This window comes from Benincasa hispida, chromosome 11, assembly GCF_027475165.1.
Source record: "Benincasa hispida cultivar pf3 chromosome 11, pf3_genome.v1.1, whole genome shotgun sequence".
NCBI classification, from domain to species: domain Eukaryota; kingdom Viridiplantae; phylum Streptophyta; class Magnoliopsida; order Cucurbitales; family Cucurbitaceae; genus Benincasa; species Benincasa hispida.
This window is the reverse complement of record NC_143488.1, coordinates 81,515,015-81,535,730: the sequence shown is the minus strand read 5'-3', so window position 1 is coordinate 81,535,730 and position 20,716 is coordinate 81,515,015. Positions and strand designations below refer to the sequence as shown.

General features: G+C 34.3%; 1 protein-coding gene across 1 annotated transcript; it reads left to right on the top strand.

Moving 5' to 3' along the window:
* The first annotated feature begins 19,705 nt into the window (after positions 1–19,705).
* On the top strand, positions 19,706–20,431 carry LOC120090046 (uncharacterized). Its single transcript, XM_039047536.2, has one exon. The coding sequence runs from the start codon at positions 19,783–19,785 to the stop codon at positions 20,383–20,385; it is 603 nt and encodes a 200-aa protein (XP_038903464.1). The 5' UTR covers positions 19,706–19,782; the 3' UTR covers positions 20,386–20,431.
* Positions 20,432–20,716: the final 285 nt, after the last annotated feature.

Below are 20,716 nucleotides of genomic sequence, written 5' to 3'. Positions count from 1 at the left end.
TACCTTAAGCTTTAATCACTTTTTAAAATTATTTTAAAATATGATTAAGATAGACCTAAGATCACGTTTCTAATGAGATTAGAAATCTAAGTTTAATCTTTTAAATCAGTTTAATAGAATAAATTGATTCCTAATAAAAGATTAAAGAGTTTAATTAATTATTCATGCACCGTTGGAACTTCAAGCTACAAGTCTATAAGGTCCCTTTGGTAGCTCAAAAGAATTTAGTTGAGAATTAGTTTTGGATTAATTTGAATTGTTCAAATTAATAGAGGGATTTAATTATATATGATATAATTAAATTATTTTAATTATATGTGATATAATTGTCATAATGTATTTGATACATCATAGTTTAATGGAAGGAAATAAATATTTGAATGAGATTCAAATATATTTTCTATGAATGTGATTCATAGTTGTTAAATTTAATATAAATGAGTTTTGTATTAAATGCCATTTAAAAGAGAAAAGAAACTATTGTTTATATTGTATGTGATACAATATTAAAACTATATGTTATATGTTATATTGTATATAACATATAATTTAATATAAATATAATGTGATAAGCTAGTTATCATATTTATTTATATTATTTTATTATTATTATTCGAATAATATTCCCCATCTTTTCTTTCCAACCACTTTAGTGGGTGGTTATGGTTTTTATGGTAAAAAGGAGAATAAAAGAAAAACAATTTTTCTTCTTCCAGATTACGATTTGCTATTGTAGAATAAAAAATTAAGAAGTATTTTGTGTTTTTGATTTCTTGAGAGCTTTCTCAATCTTCTTCTTCCTCCACCAAAACCTTCTCTCCTAACCAAAATAGTCAGAGCCCACTACTCCTGGGTTTTTACCCCGAGAATACCAAGGACTCTTTGTGGTAGTGTCTGGGTTACTGTTCGAGGTTTCACTGAAGAAAGTCTTCAAGGAGGAACGTGACTGTTCAAGGGTGTTTCACGAAGAAAGGTCTTTAAAGGTATTGTATCTTGAACCATTTTCTTGTAAAAGCATGCTGTAATTTATTTTGAATGTATATCTATTGTATGTTTACTGTAAATTATGTTTTCAATAATTAATGGAATTATGACGATCCGCTTCCGCTCAAGTATTTATTTCCTCTCAAATAAAATTTATATCGTAATGTATCAAATACATTATAATAATTGTATGATATGTAATTAAAATAAACAATTATATCACATATAATTAATTACCTCAATTAATTTGAAAAATTCAAATTAATCCAAAATTGATTCTCATAAACCCCCGTTGAGCTACAAAAGGGACTTCATGGACCAGCTTGAAGCTCCAACATTACTTGAATAATTAATTTAACTATTTTACTCAATGTTCGTTAACTGTCGAACACTTCACTAAAGACAGACAACTGCAGTCTTCGCCCTACAAATATATTTTTGTGTCCATTGAATATAACCAATCAACCGTATAATGTCCCTTCACAAAATGCTCGTAAATAAAGCTAGGCCAACCCCTGTAGTAATATCTAACACCTTAAGTACCATTTGATCTCTTTAATGAACAATAAATCATAACCTAACTATGATCAAACCCCTCTCAGGCCAGGAGAAGGTGTGGCGCCACGTTGTTCAAGCCCTGGAATCAGCCTTAAGGGAACAATTTATTTACTTTCCCCAACGTTGGAGAAGGAGTGAATTTCGTCTTGTGTAGCTGTGTTCCTAGCTATTGGGGTTGATGTCCTAAATCTTGTAGTGTCCTATAGTTTGTAAACACTTATACGAACAAAAATTTATGTGATTAATAATATATGATATTGTATTCACTTCTGTCTATGAAATATATGATATTTTAGTTGCATTAACCACAAACCAATAAACTAAGATCCATGGTTATCATTGTAACTTAAATATGTATGCAGAGACATACAAGTGGATCGTGTTTAAGTGAGAACCAAAATGGTCTATAGTATATGGATAAGGCTGGGTACCTTATCCTAGTGACACTACGAGTATGACCCACTTTGTAGGAGTTACAAATGTTGTAAAGTACTATAAATGATTTGATCTTGATGATTCATGTATTAAACATGTGAGCGAGGATATTCTATACAAAAGAGTTTGTATAAGACTGGACCACGAAATGTTTGGTCTCGTTATATAACGCCATTCATAATTGAGACTTTCATTTCACTAGGATGACCATAGGTAATATGACCTTAATCCTGAGTGAGTTGTGAACTCCTGCTTATGAGGGTGGTCCTTTGATTTGCATGGGTGAGAATGGCTAGATAGTTGACTCAACAACCCTACCATTTTGGGGATTCGTCTGATTGAGAAGCTGGGAACTCAGCTACACAAGATGGAATTCACTCATTCCCCGAAGCAGGGGTAAGTAGATAAATTGCTCCCTTAAGAGCTGATTCTGGGTCTTGAACAATGTGGTGTCACATCTCTCTTGGCCAGAGAAGGGTTTAGTCATAATGAGACTATGATCTATTGTTCATTAGAGGAATCAGTGGTACTTAAGGAGTTAGATGTAACTATAGGGGCAAAACGATAATTTGGCCTAGCTGTATTTATGAGTAATTTGTAAAGGGTCATCGTACTGTTGATTGGTTATATCCAATAAACACAGAAATATATATGTAGTGTGAAGAGTGCAGCCATCGATCTTTAGTGGAGTGCCCGATAGTTAACTGATGGTGGATAATGTGATTAAAGAATTTAATCAGTTATTCACGTATCGTTAGAGCTTCAAGCTACAGGTTTATAAGGTCCCCTTGGTAGCTTAATGGATTTATGTTGAGAATCAGTTTTTGGGTTAATTTGAAATGTTCAAATTAATAAGAGGGAATTTAATTATATATAATATAATTACGTTAATTCAATTATATATGATATTATTGATATAATATATTTGATACATTATTGTTTAATTGGAGGAACTAATATTTGAATATGATTTAAATATATTTTCTATGAATGAGATTCATAGTTATTAAATTTAATATAAATATGATTTATATTAAATACCATAAAATAGAGAAAAAGAGTTATGGTTTATATATTGTATATGATGCAATATTAAAACTATAGGTTATAAATATAATATGATAAGTTAGTTACCATATTTATTTATATTTATTAATTATTTGATAATTAAATTCTTTTTCTCCATGTCCACCCTTAGTGGGTAGTTATTTAGTTTTTGTTGCAAAAACAGATAAATGAAATTTGATTTAAAAAACTCCATGTATAGACGCGATTAATAATCGAGTATCTACACGATTGCTTGAGAGACTATATGATAGTTTCATTATCTACACGATCGAGAGACTTATCTATGCGATAGACTTATTCGTTTACACGATAGTGTTGTTCGTCTACTCGATCGTCTTCCTCTTCCACACCAAAATTCCCCTCTAACCAAAATTAGCCAGAGCCCATCACTCCTGGATTCTCACACCGAGAATACCAAGGTCATCAAGTGGTAGTATCCTGTTTGTTTCAAGAATTGAGTTGCTGCTTGTTGCCTGTACGAGGGAGTTCGTGACTTGTTCGTTGCGTTCGTGAACGAGTACTATCAAGGGATTTACTTGAAGAACGGTTCTTCAAAGGTATAGTCTCTTGATCCTTTATTTCAAAGCATGTTGTAATTTAAGATTTATGCATAATCAGTTCTTGTATGACTATAAATGTATACGTACATTCACAATGAGATTTGGACGATCCGCTTCCGCTCAAAGGTTCTTTGTAAATGCAGTTCCTTCAATTGGTATCAGAGCCAGGTTGTGTTCTGATTTCCAAATTCCATTTGCTGTATTGAATTTCGTTTATAGTTTGGTGGGTTTTAAGTTTCTACAATGCGTTTAAGTGTTAAATGTTTGTGGATGTTTTTGATGGGTAGTTTCGAGATAGTTGTCACTGTTTAATGCTTTCGTTTTACTTTTACAAAAGTTACTTTGTAAGGGCCCCTGCGCTTTTGGGCATAATTGCTTGCAATCGAGTTTATATTCATTTATGTCTTTTGAGTTGTTCGTGAAGAAGCTTTAGAGGCAGGAGTTGCAGTTCGCTTCAATGGAGAAGATGAAATGGTGGTCGCATCGTGTAGCTTAAGTTAGACGATCGTTTAGATTTGGCTATACATTCGTGTAGAATTGTTCTACTCGATCGTCTAGCTAAATGCTATGCGATCGTGTAAAGTGTTTACTCGATCGTGTTGCGTTGGCAGCATGATCGCGTAGACACTTAGGGGTAAATGGTCGCACGGTATTTGATACTCGACCCAAGGCATGCGCACTAAACAATCGTGTAGGCTATCATGCTTATCGTATAGTCATTAGCTACACGATCACATAGTATGCAATACTCTATGCTTATTACTCGATCGTGTAGACTATCATGCTCATCACATAGTCGTTAGCTACACGATCACATGACATGTGTTACTCGAAGCGCGCTACACGATCCTATGGACTTTCATGCTCATCGCATAGCCCTAAGCTATGCGATCATTGCTACACGATCATTTAAATTCAACACGTTACTCGACGATCAAAGGATTTGCTACACGGTCAAGTGACGAGGCTTCAAGGCGGGCGGTTTAAGACCTAGTTCACCTGTTCGAACCGGTTGACTCCAACTTTTGTAATAGTTTAGAATTTCCTTTTCGATTTTGAGATATACTATCCCAGTCCATCAGTTTTTATTAAATGTGCATGTGATGTATGTTTAAATTATATGCCATAATGTATGTCATATAGTTTTAAAATCCACCATAGGTTATACATTTTATTCGTACATCATCTTTATATTATAAGTGTTATAATATGTTAGTATGCATGATTAAATTACTTAAAGCATGCTCATGCATCATATAATATAAGAGTTATAACATATGCATGCATTAAAGCATATCCATGCATCATCTATATTATAAATGTTATGATATAAGGTTGTATGTTAGCATGTAATGTATGCTTAGTTCATTACTTGTTATATAAAAATTATATATTAGTAATGAATGAACATTGCATGAAGGACACTTTGGTTTGTTTATAAATGTTATAAATAACTTTTGCATGTCTAACTAGCAATGTGAATGGTTTTAATTGTTAATTTGTTATAAGGGTTATAACTAATGAAATTAAAATTAAAATCAATAATAAAGAGTTGCATGCACACCTTAGGCTTTAATCATGTTTTAAAAGTGTTTGAAAATTTGATTGAGATAGACCTAAAATCACGTCTTTAATAAGATTAGAAACCTAAGTTTAATTTTTTAATTCGGTTTAATAGGATTATATTGACTAATAAAAGATTAAATATGTCACAAATGTATCTATAAGGGACCTTTTGGCTAAGGTTGGGGTACTTAAGTCGATGAAAATGTCGCACCCCTACCTGGGAACCTACCTGGAAAGGTGAATTAGATAGATATATTACATACATACAAATTTGATGAAAGTCTGTTAAAGTGTTTAATAAGACTTGAATCAAACTTGTTTAATCATCAAAAGTTAGTATTGTTTTTGAGCAAATTAAACAAACCACTTAGTTAAAATCAGTAGTTGGATTTTCTAAGTTAACGAATCCCTAGGTAGAACATTCAGTGGGAGGTAATTGAGGTATATGATACTTCAGTTTACCTTTACACGTTTCTCCCTAAAAAGTTCACACTGTAGGGGGACACTCTAAAGGTGCCTCGAGGCCGAAGATAGATCTCACGGTGTGTAACTTAAGCATGTATGTGGTGACATACAAGTGGATCATGTCTTGAGTGATAACCAAAATGGTTTGTAGTATATGGATATAGGAGGGAAACCTTATCCTGGTAACGCTATGGATGTGGCCCGCATTGTGAAATGGCCACAAGTGTTGTGACTTGTCACAGATGGTCTGATCCTGATCATTCGTATTGGGGACATGCGAGCGGAGGCGTCCTATACAAAGAGTTTGTAAAAGACTTGACCATGAAGTGAGAACGTCTCGTTATATAATATCGTTCATGACAGAGACTTTACTTCACTAGGATGACCATAGGTAATATGACCTCAATCCTGAGTGAGTTGGGAACTCCTGCCATTGAGGGCAGTCCTTTAATTTGTATGGGTGCGAGTGGCCAGGTCGCCGATTCAAACCTACCATTTTGGGGATTCGTCTGATTTGGGAGCTGGGAACTCAGCTACACAAGATGGAATTCATTCCTTCCTCGAGGCAAGGGTAAGTAGATTGATAGCTCCCTTAAGGCCTGATTTTAGGACTTGAACGATGTGGTGCCACACACCTTCTCCTGGCCCGAGAGATGTTCACACATAGTTGGACTATATTGTATTGTTCATTAGAGAAATCAGTGGTACTTAAGGAGTGAGATGTAACTACATGGGTAAAATGGTAAATTGGCCCAGCTGTACTTACGAGCATCTGTGAAGGGTCATCGTACTCATGATTGGTTATATTCGATGGACATAGAAATATATCTGTGGTAAGAAGAGTTCAACTGTTGGTCTTTAGTGGAATGGCTAACAGTTAATGGATGGTGGATCTCATGGTTAAAGAGCTTAGTCAGCTATTCACGGACCATTGATGCTTCAAGCCACAGGTTCATTAGGTCCCCTGGGTAGCTTGGATAAAGTCGAGAATCAATATTTGGGTTAATTTGAAATGTTCAAATTGACAAGAGGAATTTCGATTATATATGATATAATTGGCTAAATGTATGAGATACATTATTTTGGAGGAAATTAGATATAAATATGATTTATATCAAGTAGAGGAGAAATTACTATAGTAGATATGTAATAACAAACTATAGGGTAAGAATATAATATGATTAAATTTATTAATTATTTAATTGGTTAATTATATGATAATTGGCCTAAAATTTCTCTTGGACATGCGTTAGTGGGAGTAGCCGCTTTGGTTATGGTAACCGAAGAATAAAATGAAAATTTGTTTCATTTTACAAAAGTTCGAAAAAATTGGCATCGGTATGAAAACGTAAATGATTGCATAGTCGAGAGCCTATACGATAGTCGCTCAGCGCCTAAACGATCACACACCTCGCGTCTAAACGATCGCATGCTAGTCCCTAAACAATCATTTAGCTTACCTAAACGATCGCATAGTGTACCGTATTTTCTAAATCATCGTTTACCATTTACTAAACGATCGTCTACCATTTACTAATCGATCGCTTAGTAAAACCTACACGATCGTGTAGCTTCTTCTAAACGATAAGCATTTAGCTATATGATAGCTTCCTTTTCTCTCCCACTTGTTTATCATCTACACGATTAGTTCTTTCTCCAACCTTTACCAAACTCACCAAAGACCACACTTTGGACTCTCACTCCGAGAATACCAAGGGCTCCATTTTGGTGGTGTCAACCCCGCTACGTTCACTTGTTCGTGATTGTTCATGTTGCTGCCGTTCATTTAGACGGTTGTGCTGTTGCAGCCGACTTCTTTTCTGGGCGATAGAGATTGCGTAGAGGTCTTCCGCTGTGTCAGAGTTCCAAAGCTTAAAGAGGGTCTTCAACTGGTATGAGAACTCTTTCCTTTGTATTTTAATGTTCAAATCATGTCTTTAATTAGTGTGAATTTACATAATTGTTATTAGAATGTATGTGTTGTATTTCGGTCACGATGAAATCGGAAAGATCCAAATGCACTCATGGATGCTCTTCGTTAAGAGATCCTTCAATTGGTATCAAAGCTAGGTTACGATGGGCTCATTAGGGCGGGACTCTGACACCGAAAGCGAAGGGTCACACTTACGCAGAATTGTTAAAGGTTAATAGTTCTGGACCAAAAAATGGTGGCTGTTAAATTCAGTTCAAAGAGTTATTTCTACCTAATAGTTGAGAATATCTCATCCCAACGAAGGGGCATCTGATCACCTCACTGGTGACGTTTGTCCTTCCTCACTGGGGCGTCATTGCAAAATAGAAGTCTTTAACTTAGGGTACTTTAAACTGTTTTACAAAACTGATTGGTTTAAAAGTGGTTTAGCAAAATCTAATAAAGTTTTGTTCGTATTTTCAGCAATAACTCTTTTTCAAAATGGCAACAGCCACGTTGTCTTTGTTAAGCGCCGAAAAATTAACTAGCGACAAATTTTCAACATGGAAACTTATGATCACGAAGATCCTAATCATCGAGGATCTCATGTTCGCTCTTACGGAGGCCTGTCCTCCTATTCCAGCTCCAAATGCCGCTTGAAATATTCGGGAAGCATATAAGCGATGGACAAGGGCGAATGAGAAGGCTCGAGTCTACATCTTGCAAGTCATTTTGAAGTCTTGGCCAAGAAACACGAGCCTATGGTCTTAGTGCATGAGATCATAGAGTCCCTACAGGGGATGTTCGGACAATCATTCGTGCAGCTCAGGCACGACACTCTTAAGTACATCTTCAACTCACGAATGAAGGAGGGAACATCTGTTTAGGAACATGTTCTCAACATGATGGTCCACTTCAACGTGGCAGAGATGAATGGATTGAGCATTAATGAGGCTAGCCAGGTTAGCATAATTATGGAGTTGTTATCAGAAAGCTTCTTTCATTTTGTAAGCAACGTTGTTCTGAATAGGGTTAATTACAACCTTATAACTCTACTCAATGAGTTGTAGACTTTCCAATCTTTGTTGAAAGGCAAGTAGAAGAATGTTTGTGAGGAAAATTTTGCCTCTTCTTCCAAAAAGTTCCACAAAGGTTCGACTTTCAGAACTAAGTTTGCACTTTCTACTTCCGACACTAGAAAGTGGAAGAAGAAGAAGGGTGGTAAGAGGAAGGCGCCTACTAACTCACAACCTGCTGCTCCAAGGGGTAGGCAACCGATGAGAGTTGACAAAGGAAAGTATTTTCATTGCAACCAGGATGGACAATGGAAGCGAAATTGCCCACGTTATTTGGTTGAGAAGAAGAAGGCCAAACAAGGTAAATGCAATTTACTGATTTTGGAAACGTTTTTAGTAAAGAATGAAGATTTTGCCTAGATTATTGATTCTGGGGCCACTAACCATGTTTGTTCTTCATTTTAGGGAATTAGTTCCTGGCGGCAACTTGATGCTGGTGAGATGGCGATGCGAGTTGGAATTGGGCACGTTGTCTCAGCTGTGGCAGTGGGAAGTGTTCGGTTGACTTTACAGAATAGGTTTCTCATTTTGAATGATGTGTATGTAGTTCCCGACTTAAAGAGGAACTTAATTTCTATAAAATCATTGCTTGAATGTAAATATCAAATACATTTTTCAATTAATAAATTTTTTATTTTGAAAAATGGTGTTGATGTATGTTCAGCTGAACTGGAAAATAATTTGTATGTGTTAAGGCCGTTAGCAAGAAATGTCCTCCATAATATAAAGATGTTTAAAACTGTCGTAACTAAAAAAAAAAACGACTTAAAATTTCTCCTAAAAAAGACACCTAACTTTGACACCTATGTTTAGAGCACATTAATCTCAATAGGTTGGTAAAGAATGGACTTTTAAGCGAGTTAGAAGAAAATTCTTTACCTGTATGCGAGTCATGCCTTGAAGGCAAAATGACTAAAAGACCTTTTACTGGAAAAGGTTATAGGGCCAAAGAGCCTCTAGAGCTAGTGTATTCAGACATTTGTGGTCCGATGAATGTGCGAGCCAGGGGAGGCTATGAATACTTCATCACTTTTACTGATGATTATTCAAGGTATGAGTACGTTTATTTAATGTAACATAAGTCTGAGTCATTTGAAAATTTCAAAGAGTTCAAGACTGAAGTTGAAAACGCATTAAGTAAAACGATTAAAATGCTTCTATCTAATCGAGGTAGAGAGTTTTTGGATTCTGAGTTCCAAAATTTATGATAGAACATGGAATAGTTTCCCAACTCTCAACACCTGATACCTCAGTAGAATGGTTTGGTTGATGATGAGTTATGCTTTCTTACCTGACTCGTTTTGGGGTTTTGCAGTAGATACTACAGCTTATATCTCGAACTGTGTTCCCTCTAAGAGTGTTGTCGAAACACCTTTGGAGTTGTGGAATGTTCGTAAAGCTAGTTTACATCATTTCCATATTTGGGATTGCCCAACACATGTGTTTGAGGCCAATCCTAAGAAATTGGAACCACGTTCGAGGTTATGCCTATTTGTAGGCTACCCCAAAGGAACGAGAGGAGGATATTTTTATGATCCTAAAGAAAACAAAGTTTTTGTATCGATAAATTCTATTTTTCTTGAGGATCATATAAGGGAGCACAGACTTAGAAGAAAAATCGTGTTGAATGAGCTTTCCAAAGAAACTACTGAATCTTCAACACGAGTTGTTGAAGAGCCTGATACCTTAACAAGAGTTATTGACGTAGGTTCATCTAGTAGGTCAAATCCACCTCAAGTGTTAAGGGAACCTCAACGTAGTGGGAGGGTTGCGAACCCACCTATTCGCTATATGGGTTTAACTAAAATCTTGGCTATGGTAGCTGATGGTGAGGTTGAGGATCCATTGTCTTACAATAAGACAATGGATGATGTTGACAGAGATGAATGGATCAAAGTCATGGATCTCGAAATGGAATCTATGTACTTCAATTCAATTTGGGATCTTGTAGATCAACCTGATGGGGTTAAACCTATAGGTTATAAATGGATCCACAAGAGAAAACGGGGTGCTGATGGGAAGATGCAAACCTGCAAGGCTAGACTGATGGCAAAGGGTTATATCCAGGTAGAGGGAGTCGACTATGGGGAGACTTTCTCGCCTGTTGTTACGATGAAGTCTATCTAGATCCTCCTATCCATTTCCTCATATTATGACTATGACATATGGAAAATGGATGTCAAGACTGCTTTTCTGAATAACAATCTTGAGGAGACCATTTATATGGTGTAATCCGAGGGATTCATAGTCCAAGGTCAAGAGCAAAAGGTTTGAAAATTGAATCGGTCTATTTATGAACTGGAACAGGCATCTCGATCTTAGAATATAAGGATTGATACTGTGATAAAATCTTATGGCTTTGACCAAAACGTTGATGAGCCTTATGTTTACAAAAAGATCATCAACAGTTCAGTAGTTTTCCTAGTGTTATATGTAGATGATATCCTACTCATTGGGAATGATGTAGGCTTACTGACTTCAATTAAGAACTGGCTAGCGACCTAATTTCAAATGAAAGATTTAGGAGAGACTCAATTTGTTCTTGGGATTTAGATCTTTTGGGATTGAAAGAATAAAATGCTAGCACTATCTCAAGCACCGTATATTGACAAGATGTTGATCAAGTACTCGATGCGAAACTCCAAGAGGGGCCTTTTGCCTTTCAGGCACAGAGTTACATTGTCTAAGGAATAACGTCTTAAGACACCTCAAGAGGTTGAGGAAATGAAATGGGTTCCATATGCATCTGCCATAGGCAGTTTGATGTATACGATGTTATATACTAGACCTGACATCTGCTACGCAGTGGAGATAGTCAGTAGATATCAGTCTAATCTAGGATATGGTCACTGGACAACCGTCAAGAACATCCTCAATGCTAAAAGATCTTTGGTTTGGGGATCTTGTGCCTGTGGAGTTGGAATCATATTTTGAGTCCGACTTCTTATTGGAAACTTTGGCAAGCTTGACCTAGAAAGGTCATTAGGTGGTCAGGAATTCACTGGTATGAGAATATTCTGAACTTTAGGGTCTTGATTTCGACTCTCAGGATTTCGACAACGACTACCTCTTCCTCTAGTTCGTACCATTTCCTGACAATCATATGCAACAAGTTTTTTTTTAAAAAATCCTTCATCAAGAGAACATGTCAGTTACAATCATAAACCCAACATAATTTTGTGCATAATACTTTAGATTTTTTAAGGACATACCTGAAGATGACGAAGAATCAGTAAGTGAACCATAAGGGACATTTTGGACTTACGATGTAAGTCAATCTACAGAACCTAAAAACTTAAACTCTGATACTAATTGTAACAACCCATCTTTCTAAGATGGGTATAGAACCGTTACTAGATGCATGCATAAAGTTCAAAACAACTTTTTCTTTTTCACAAAATCCAACTAAATCCAAATGAATTACATAAAATAAATTTGTAATATGAAATCTCAAAGAACATAAGTTCACTATTTGGGGTACCCCTAACTCAAGTTTGAAATAAATTATTTAAACAAATAAATAAACAGATAAATAAATAAATAGATCAAAGAATAATAAATGTTTGACCTCTAAACCAAAACATATCAGTTTAAGAAAATAAGTGCGAAAGCGATGTCAAGTCCTAAGGCTCGATCATGGATTCCTCTTGTCATTTGTTGTTTTGTCCTTTACTTTACCTAAAAAAATATAGATAAAATAGTGAGTATAAAAATACCCAATAAATGTCCCACTACTGGGTCCACTAGGTGTACAAGTTAGTATCCAAAGGTGTGCATACTGACATAGGCATAGACATAGAAGGGACGAACCCAAAGGCACGCTTTCATAGAAAGTGACTTCAAAGAGACACATAAACGTAATTGTAGGTGACGATCCCACAAGGATACCAAAACATACTCAGGGGATGAACACAGTTTGTTAGGAGTGCTAACATCTACCATTAGTCTACATGCAACATACACCGTCCAAGTTCATATCAAGCCACAATATAATATAATGATCATAGTAACATATCTCATGATTTTCTAGAACATTCTCAACAGTCATCTATCAGTCAATCATGGTAGAACATTCCATCACAAAAGAGTCATGTTTTCAAAGTACTCACAGACTTAACATCAACTTGGGGTTCAAGGGCGAATCGGTAGTAAATCACTTACTTCGAATTTATGTTGAACAACTAGCAAACAAAACCATCTTCGACTTGAGTAAAATTCTTGCATCAGTCCCTAAAACATTAACCAAATTTAATTCAATAACAGGGCCTAAATCAAACACAAAACTAACTAAAATACGCCCGAACAATTTACCTAAGGTGTGGCTTGATGAAAAACACCTTTGAAACTTCAATCAAGTAACCTAACCTGCACGAAGAACACTATCAAGCAGTTTAATCTCAATTTGTAGCACCATTGACACTTCAAATAGCCATGGAATCCCAAAAACTTACCCGAAACCTTATCGAAAAAGAACCCAAACTTACTGGACAATGATGACAATCGCCTTCAAAACTCCAAATTAACTTTCAAATTCCAAGAAAAAATTATTTTAAACCCAACACTTATTGGGTGATCAAGAACCAATTAAGAACCTAACCAAAAACCCAAAACTTACCCAGAACTTAAAATTTCGATGAGAACACGAAACTCCAGCGACGATGACGCTAAACTGACGTCGGTGCAACCAAGAAAACGAGCGATGACATGCTTGAGTTCGAGGTGTTGCAATTTGAGCAGCGGTGTCCCACGTGCAAATGAGTGGCACTTCGATGACGGCTTGATGGTCTAAGCAGCGGACGACGAGTAGCAGGAGTAAGGAGTCAATGGCGTGAAGAAGACTTTGAACGAAGAAATGGAGGGGGAGGGGGACTCGTACAGCTGAAGGGAAGAAGATCTAATTCTTTTTTTTTTCTTTGACACGTTTTTCAAGGCAACCCAAATATATATATTTTAAAACTCGAATCCTTTTCCTACACACATACATAAACACACGCGCCGCACGCACATGCATGTCCACACACGTGCGCACAACGCACGCACATGTACGTACACACGCACACTCGCACACACGCATGCTCACGTGCACACACACACCCGTATGTATGCACTTACACACGCCCTCCCGCCCGCACCACACTTCCAAATTTAAATTAAATCCCAAAAATCTTTTATTAAACAAAGAAGCATTTTCCAAATCTTCTCAAAATAAATTTCAATTTCCACGAATTAAACATTACTTGAATTAAACTCAATCTTTTCAAAATAAAACAATTGAGCCTTAAAGATTTAGCATTCATCCCAAATAATTAGAGATAATTAAAAAACTTTGGGACGTACTTTTCAAAAAGTGTTTTAGTTGTGAAAAGTGAAACTTAGAAAGGGTTATTTATGAAAATTTCTCTTAAAACTTCATAAAAAATAGACCATATGGGAAGGACTTATAAGAGTTTTATCAAATCAACATGGATGAGTTACAACTTTTAAATAATAGAGAATAAATTGTAGCTCTCTCAAAATGATCAAAGTTGTAATATAATTAGCCAATCTGCTCGACCAATCATAGATAGATGCGGAAAAATGACATTTGTAGTCTTCAAGTAGCTATGTTTGGTTCCTAAATTCTTAAAAAAAAATTTAGCTCTCGAATTTGTATGAATTAGTTTGAAAGATCATTGATAACGGGAAGAAATACACATTATTATAGCTCAAATAAGTAAACAATAAGAGAATGCGATGGTAAAAATAAGCAATATCATGTCCAAAAGCGCTAAACTGAAGAAATTGCAATCGCATGCGCCCATCACATAAAAGTAGTTAAATTACTTATTTTGTGCAGGAAAAATGCGTTGGCGCAAGTAAAATTGCGATCCAAATAATTAGGCATCTGCGCGCTTGAAAGATTGCGATCGCAAAGTCATGCAATCGTATGCAATCGTGAGAAGTTGCTCAAGAAGGTGACCGTATAAAGACTGCACATCAAGGTGACAACATAATAAATTATGATGGGACGGAAAGCTGATGACAGTCGAATCCGAATTTAGTTGACAAGCCGTTAAAATCACATTGCAACAAGTACACTCAACTTTCAGTGACCATTAATCGGCGCATCAAAGCAGGAGATTTAATGACTGTTCGTCATTGTAATCATTAGAGAGAAAGGCTACTTCACCTTGAACTCTATAAATACCAAAGGCCACCATTGTAACAAGGTTAACAAATCATATATCATATAGAGAGAAGAAGTTAGAGAGCCGTTAGTTTGCTCATGTACATACTTAGATTTAGAGGACGAAGACGAGCTAGGAGACAAAGAAGCCGAGGGATCATTCCCAGATAGATCGAGAGACTGCCGGAAAGCGCTACAAGGAGAGAGGGCCAACACTTGCGAGAGCAAGAATATTCATTTGGACAGAGTTGGAGTGAAAAAGACGGTGTAAAAGGCCATGGGAAGCAAGATATTGCTTACCAGGCTTCTTATCTCTAAATTTCGTTGCTATTTTGTATTTAGCACTTTACTTAGAAAATGGAAATCTCGTTTCAATCTATGTTCAATCTCTCAACACTTCGCATGAGTAGCTAAATTCCCGAATGGATTGAGAAGTACTTAGCTGGCATGACCTAAGATTTACATTTTATGCGATCATCTTGTCTTATGTATGTGTCATTCACCTTTTAGAGATACTTGAGAAAGTAGTCTAAAGATAGAATCTTGACTTGAGAGAGTCATATTAGAATCTAGGCTTGAGAGAGTCAGATTAGAACCACATAAGCAAGAAATAGAAACTTAGACATAAGTTCTATCGCTATTTACACATCGCATGCACCCTAGAAATAGGATATGATAGTATGTGGTCACCTTGTTTTATGTGTGCATCATGCATCATCGCATAGACAAGAATAGAGGCTTAGACATAAGTCCTATCGACTTTTTCGTATACATCGCATGCATCCTATAAATAGGAATTATGGTATTTGTATTGAGAGATGACATGTTGTTGTTTGTGGGTAGCATGATCGCATAACTTGTACGTAATCTTAGGAAGTGTTAGCTAAACCCCTTCTCAACCTGTTCATCGCATACTCATTGTACTTCTTGATTTCATCAACTCTTTGTTTGAACTCCGTCGCATAGGAAATTTTCTTAATCAAACACCGTCCAATTTATTTGTTTTCACCACCGCAAGAGAATCAAAGTAACTGTCGCATAATTACTCAGTAGTCCTTGTGTTCGACCCTGGACTTACCACGAAACCTAGTGAGGCTTACACTTAGGTCTTATTAGGAAAACTCGCATCGCATAACACATCACCGCAAACTCACACCATAATCGCATCACAATTCTCAACGCATCAAGTTTTTGAAGCCATTGTCGGGGACTACGACAAGTACATATTGCGCTAACAGTAAACCTTTTGATTTTCTTTGCAGCTTTTGACCTCTGTGCATTGCCATTCCTTTATTAAGGGAAGAAACTGTTTATTGTTTTAAATAATGATGAGATATCCATTTAATTGACAGGACCTACTCCAAACGGGAAATCTTCAATTGTACAAAAAATGGGAGAGGAAGTAGAAATAATTTTTTTTTTCTATTGATTAAATAGGACTGAGGACGAAGATTATATTTCCTAGTCCCCTCCTCACTCATTGTCACCTGTCTTATATTATCATTTCAAAATTTGAAGATTATTGCAATTTCCTTGAAATTCAAGAGTTATAACGTCTTTTCATACGTAATTTTCTGATAAAATAATGAGAAAGAAATTAAGTCTTTCATCCATTAAAAAAAACTACTTTTAATTTTAAAGAAAAAACTAAATATTTATAATAATAAGTAGTGAAATATGATTGGTTGAAATGAGGAAACAACTCAAGTAAAAGTTTGATTGACCTTTGTTGGAATTTGTAGTTTCTTTTTCTTCCAAAAGAATTCGTAGGTTGAAATTCAAAACATAATTTTTAGCGAATTATGGCCTTTTAATAAAATCATATTTTGAGATGTGGCCCTCTTCGATTCTTCATCCTTATCATTTTTTAGTTTGGGAAATTATTTTTTATAGCAAAATTGTTGGAAATATTTTCAAACATACAAAATATCATTATCTCAATGGTCTATATATATTTGTCTATCATTGATATAAACATTGATGCTGATTAGATAAATACTGATGTTTTGCTATATTTGTAAATAAGTCGACCTATATATATATATATATGTATATATACATATTTTGAAGACAACTTTTTTTAATTTTGTGTTTAATAACTTTTTTTGTTTTGAAAAAATTATATCTAATATAGGTCCATGAATTTTAAGAAACGGTAGATAAAAAATCTACCATAGAAAAAATCAAGAGTTGTGAGGTTTTTACTTTAAAACTGGGGCATGTTTACACTAGTTGAAAGGTAATCCATCAATGGTAATGTAAAAAGTGGGCGCGAGTTGATTATTTTTGTTGTTGTTTATATGTGTTCCATAATCATAATGAATTGTGGGGCCTGCCTCGAAATCTTCAAAGCGTGCAATCTAATTGAGGAATGGGGAGTGTTTGATCTGACTGTGATTAAAAGTTACGTGTGATCCACTACCTTTACCGTTACTGTACCAGTATGAAAATTATGAATCTGCCACATTTATTGTTACCTTTACCTTTACCGTTATCATTACTATTAAGGTCAAGCAATAACCGTAATGATAATTGTAACAATAAAATATGACAGATTCATAATTCTATGTAAACGCTATAGAAACCAGTCTAATTACATTTGTAATTTAGGCTCATTATAATTGATCCATCAATAAAATTTCATTTCGATTACATCAATTTTTATTATGATTTGATAAATGTGACCTAAATGTGTTATGAAGACAAATATTAGAATACAAGAACATATAGGACACAACTTTTGAAAGGGACTAAAATTAGGCTAAATTACCAAAAATACCACTAAACTTTATCCTAATTTGTTTGAAAAAGACTCGTTTTCTTTTTTTTTTTTTCTCCAAATTTTGTAATATAATCTTATCCTTTTGACATTTCCCAAATGTATCAAAATTATGCTTTTAATAGAAAAGCTTTAGAATGTTGGCCATTGAGATTTGGAACAAGTGTGATGGTTGGATGGTGTTGTGGTGCCCTCGTCTCAATTTCTATTATAGGTCACAACGCCACATCATTTTAGGTCATAATTTTCATTCAATGAATTTATTTCAATGATAGTTATGAAACATTATTATGGAATGTCAATATAGTATTAAGATTAAAATACCATTTTGATCCCTATACATTAAAGTTTGTTCAATTTTTTGTTCAATTTTAGTCATTATACTTCTAATAAATCTTTAATTTAGTCCTAGTTTATTATTGATATTTAACAAACTTTTTGTCATCTATATTAGTAGTTGTATTACAAAATTTGAAAACATATTCACATGTGGTATGTTTTAATAGATATTATTATTATTATTATTTAACCAATTTCTATAAAAAAAAATTAAGGGATTAAATTTTTTTAAGATTTATTAAAAATACAAAGATTAAAATTGGACAATTGAAAGTAAACTGAAATTAACCGTGAAGTATAATAACATCCTTGGAAATAATATATGAATTTTTTGAATTTTTTATTTCAAAAAATGATTTTTTTTTTTTTTTTAAACAGACCTAAATTATCCTCGCACAATCCAAGAGATAGTTGGATGAGAATGATTTAATACTTATATATATAGAGAGAGGATGATTTATTTATTTATTTTTATTACTTTTGCCAAAGAAAGATGAAGATAATGATGAACAAAAAATATGATTAATTAATAGATCGTTTTAATAAACTTGATTCCCTCTTTTCCGATGAAATTAATTAATTATATGAACGAAAAAGGCATGTAGAAAGATTTAGTATAGGTTCCAATTTCCAAACATACCAAACTAAATAACTCTCTTTAATTTGTAGTTACCATATATATATATATTTACCATTCATATATTCTCTCTTTTGTACTTTCCTTATTTACTTTCAAACCCTAATGTCCATTAACAACTTAATCTCCCTATCTTGCAATAACACTAATTTTTTAAACCAACTTCCTCCCTATCTTTCTTTTTATTCCTTTATTAACACTAATTTTTTAAACCAACTTCCTCCCTATCTTTCTTTTTATTCCTTTATTATTTTTTTAGCGGAAAAAAAACAATAGGTTAAGTTGGGCTGCATCAATTTAAACCCTAAATTTCAATTTTATCAATTTTTCCTAAACTAAAATAACTGTTGTAATTTTTATTCTCGATCCAATTTTCACCTATTATTAATCCACAAATTTTAATAGAAAATAGTGTAAAAGAATTTTATAATCTCATTAATTTCAATATAATAAAGTTTTAACGGCACAAAATAACCATTAGAGACCATTAACTTGTTAGGTTGGACTACATGAATTTAAACACTAAATTTCAACTTTATCAATTTTTCTTAAACTTAAATAAGTGCTACAATCAATCCAATTTCCATCTATTATTAATCCAAAAATTTTAATAAAAAATATTGTGAAAATTTGAGAAATTTTCACAAACAATAAAAATGTCAAACTATTCACAAAAATAACAAAAAAACATTGATAGAGATTTCTATTAGCGTCTATACTTCTATAAGTTTTTATCATTGATAGATCTTGATAGACTTTTTATCAACCTCTATCAGTCTCTATCAAAGAAGATTAAAATTTTGTTATTTTGTATAAATATTTTTTCTTATTTTTCTATTTTTGAAAATCTCCCATAGTCATTAACTTTTATTGATTTTGTATCATATATGGATCATTTTTCCCAAAAATAATATTTAGAGCAAGAACGTATTAATTTAAACAATAAAAAGAAAAATAAAATAAAATAAAATGTAAAGTACAAAGAGTAAAACAATATTTTAACCTAAAATATTTTGGGTACGTACAATATTTCCCCCAAATATTGATTATGAAGACTTTCCATTAATTGCTTTTAGTCCTCAAAAGTCAATATTAATCTTCCATAAAACAGATATACTCTTTCCTTATTAATGTCCCAACTTTGTTTTCCCCTTTATAAATTCACCCCAACACTTGTTCCCACTTCTAAACCCATCTTCTGTTTCTTCTCTTAAACCCTCTCTAGATTCTCATAGCCATGTCTTCTTCCGACAGATCCGATGAACATCACAATCAAGATTCTTCCAAACTTATTGAACCGGAGACGGTGACGGTGACGGAGATGAAACCGAAAGACGAAACCCGAGTTTTTTACTGCAAATTCTGCAGTAGAAAGTTCTCGAATCTACAGGCTTTGGGAGGCCATCAAAACGCTCATAAACGAGAGAGAGACATTGCCAAACGAGAGAAGGCCGCCGCTACCGCTGCCGCTGCTAGAAGTACGGACGCGTTATTGTCTTTTTACCATCCGTATTATTCAGCAATGGCGATTCACTCTCTGCGAAACAAAGACCTAGGGTTTCCGATTCGGCCACACTCGGCGATTCGTAAACCGAGTCGGTCCCGGGTTGAATTGGGCGGCGCTGCTGCCTATGCATACCGGTTGTGGTCGAGAGAACAATACATGGCAGCGGCACAACAGCAGCAATTACAAACTGTAGCATTATTACAAGGCGAGAATTTGGCTGCGACTCGATTGGAATCCATAGCCCTGGGGAGTACAAACGCTTCTTCTTCTTCACAGATTTTTGGTGTTGATCAATACAGTATCAATGGTCTTGATTTGTCTCTCAAACTTTGATTTTTTTTATAATTTAATTTGATATTCATTGTTTCTGTTTTTTTTTTCATTAAATTATTAAATTATTATTTCAATTTTATAGATACACTTTTATTATTTTAAATTGGGAAAAACATCAATAGGGTTGTAATAATTGCATTGAAACTTATCAAATAGATAAAAATGGCATTGAAATTTAGAATTTTATCAACTAAGTGACGTTTAGGGGTATAAATGGAAAATTTCCTTTTAAATTATATGAATGAACATTGAATTTGTATTTTTCACATTGGGTTTTATTTATTTTTTATTCTCTCTTTCTTTTTCTAGTATATTTCATTTAGGCACTGTT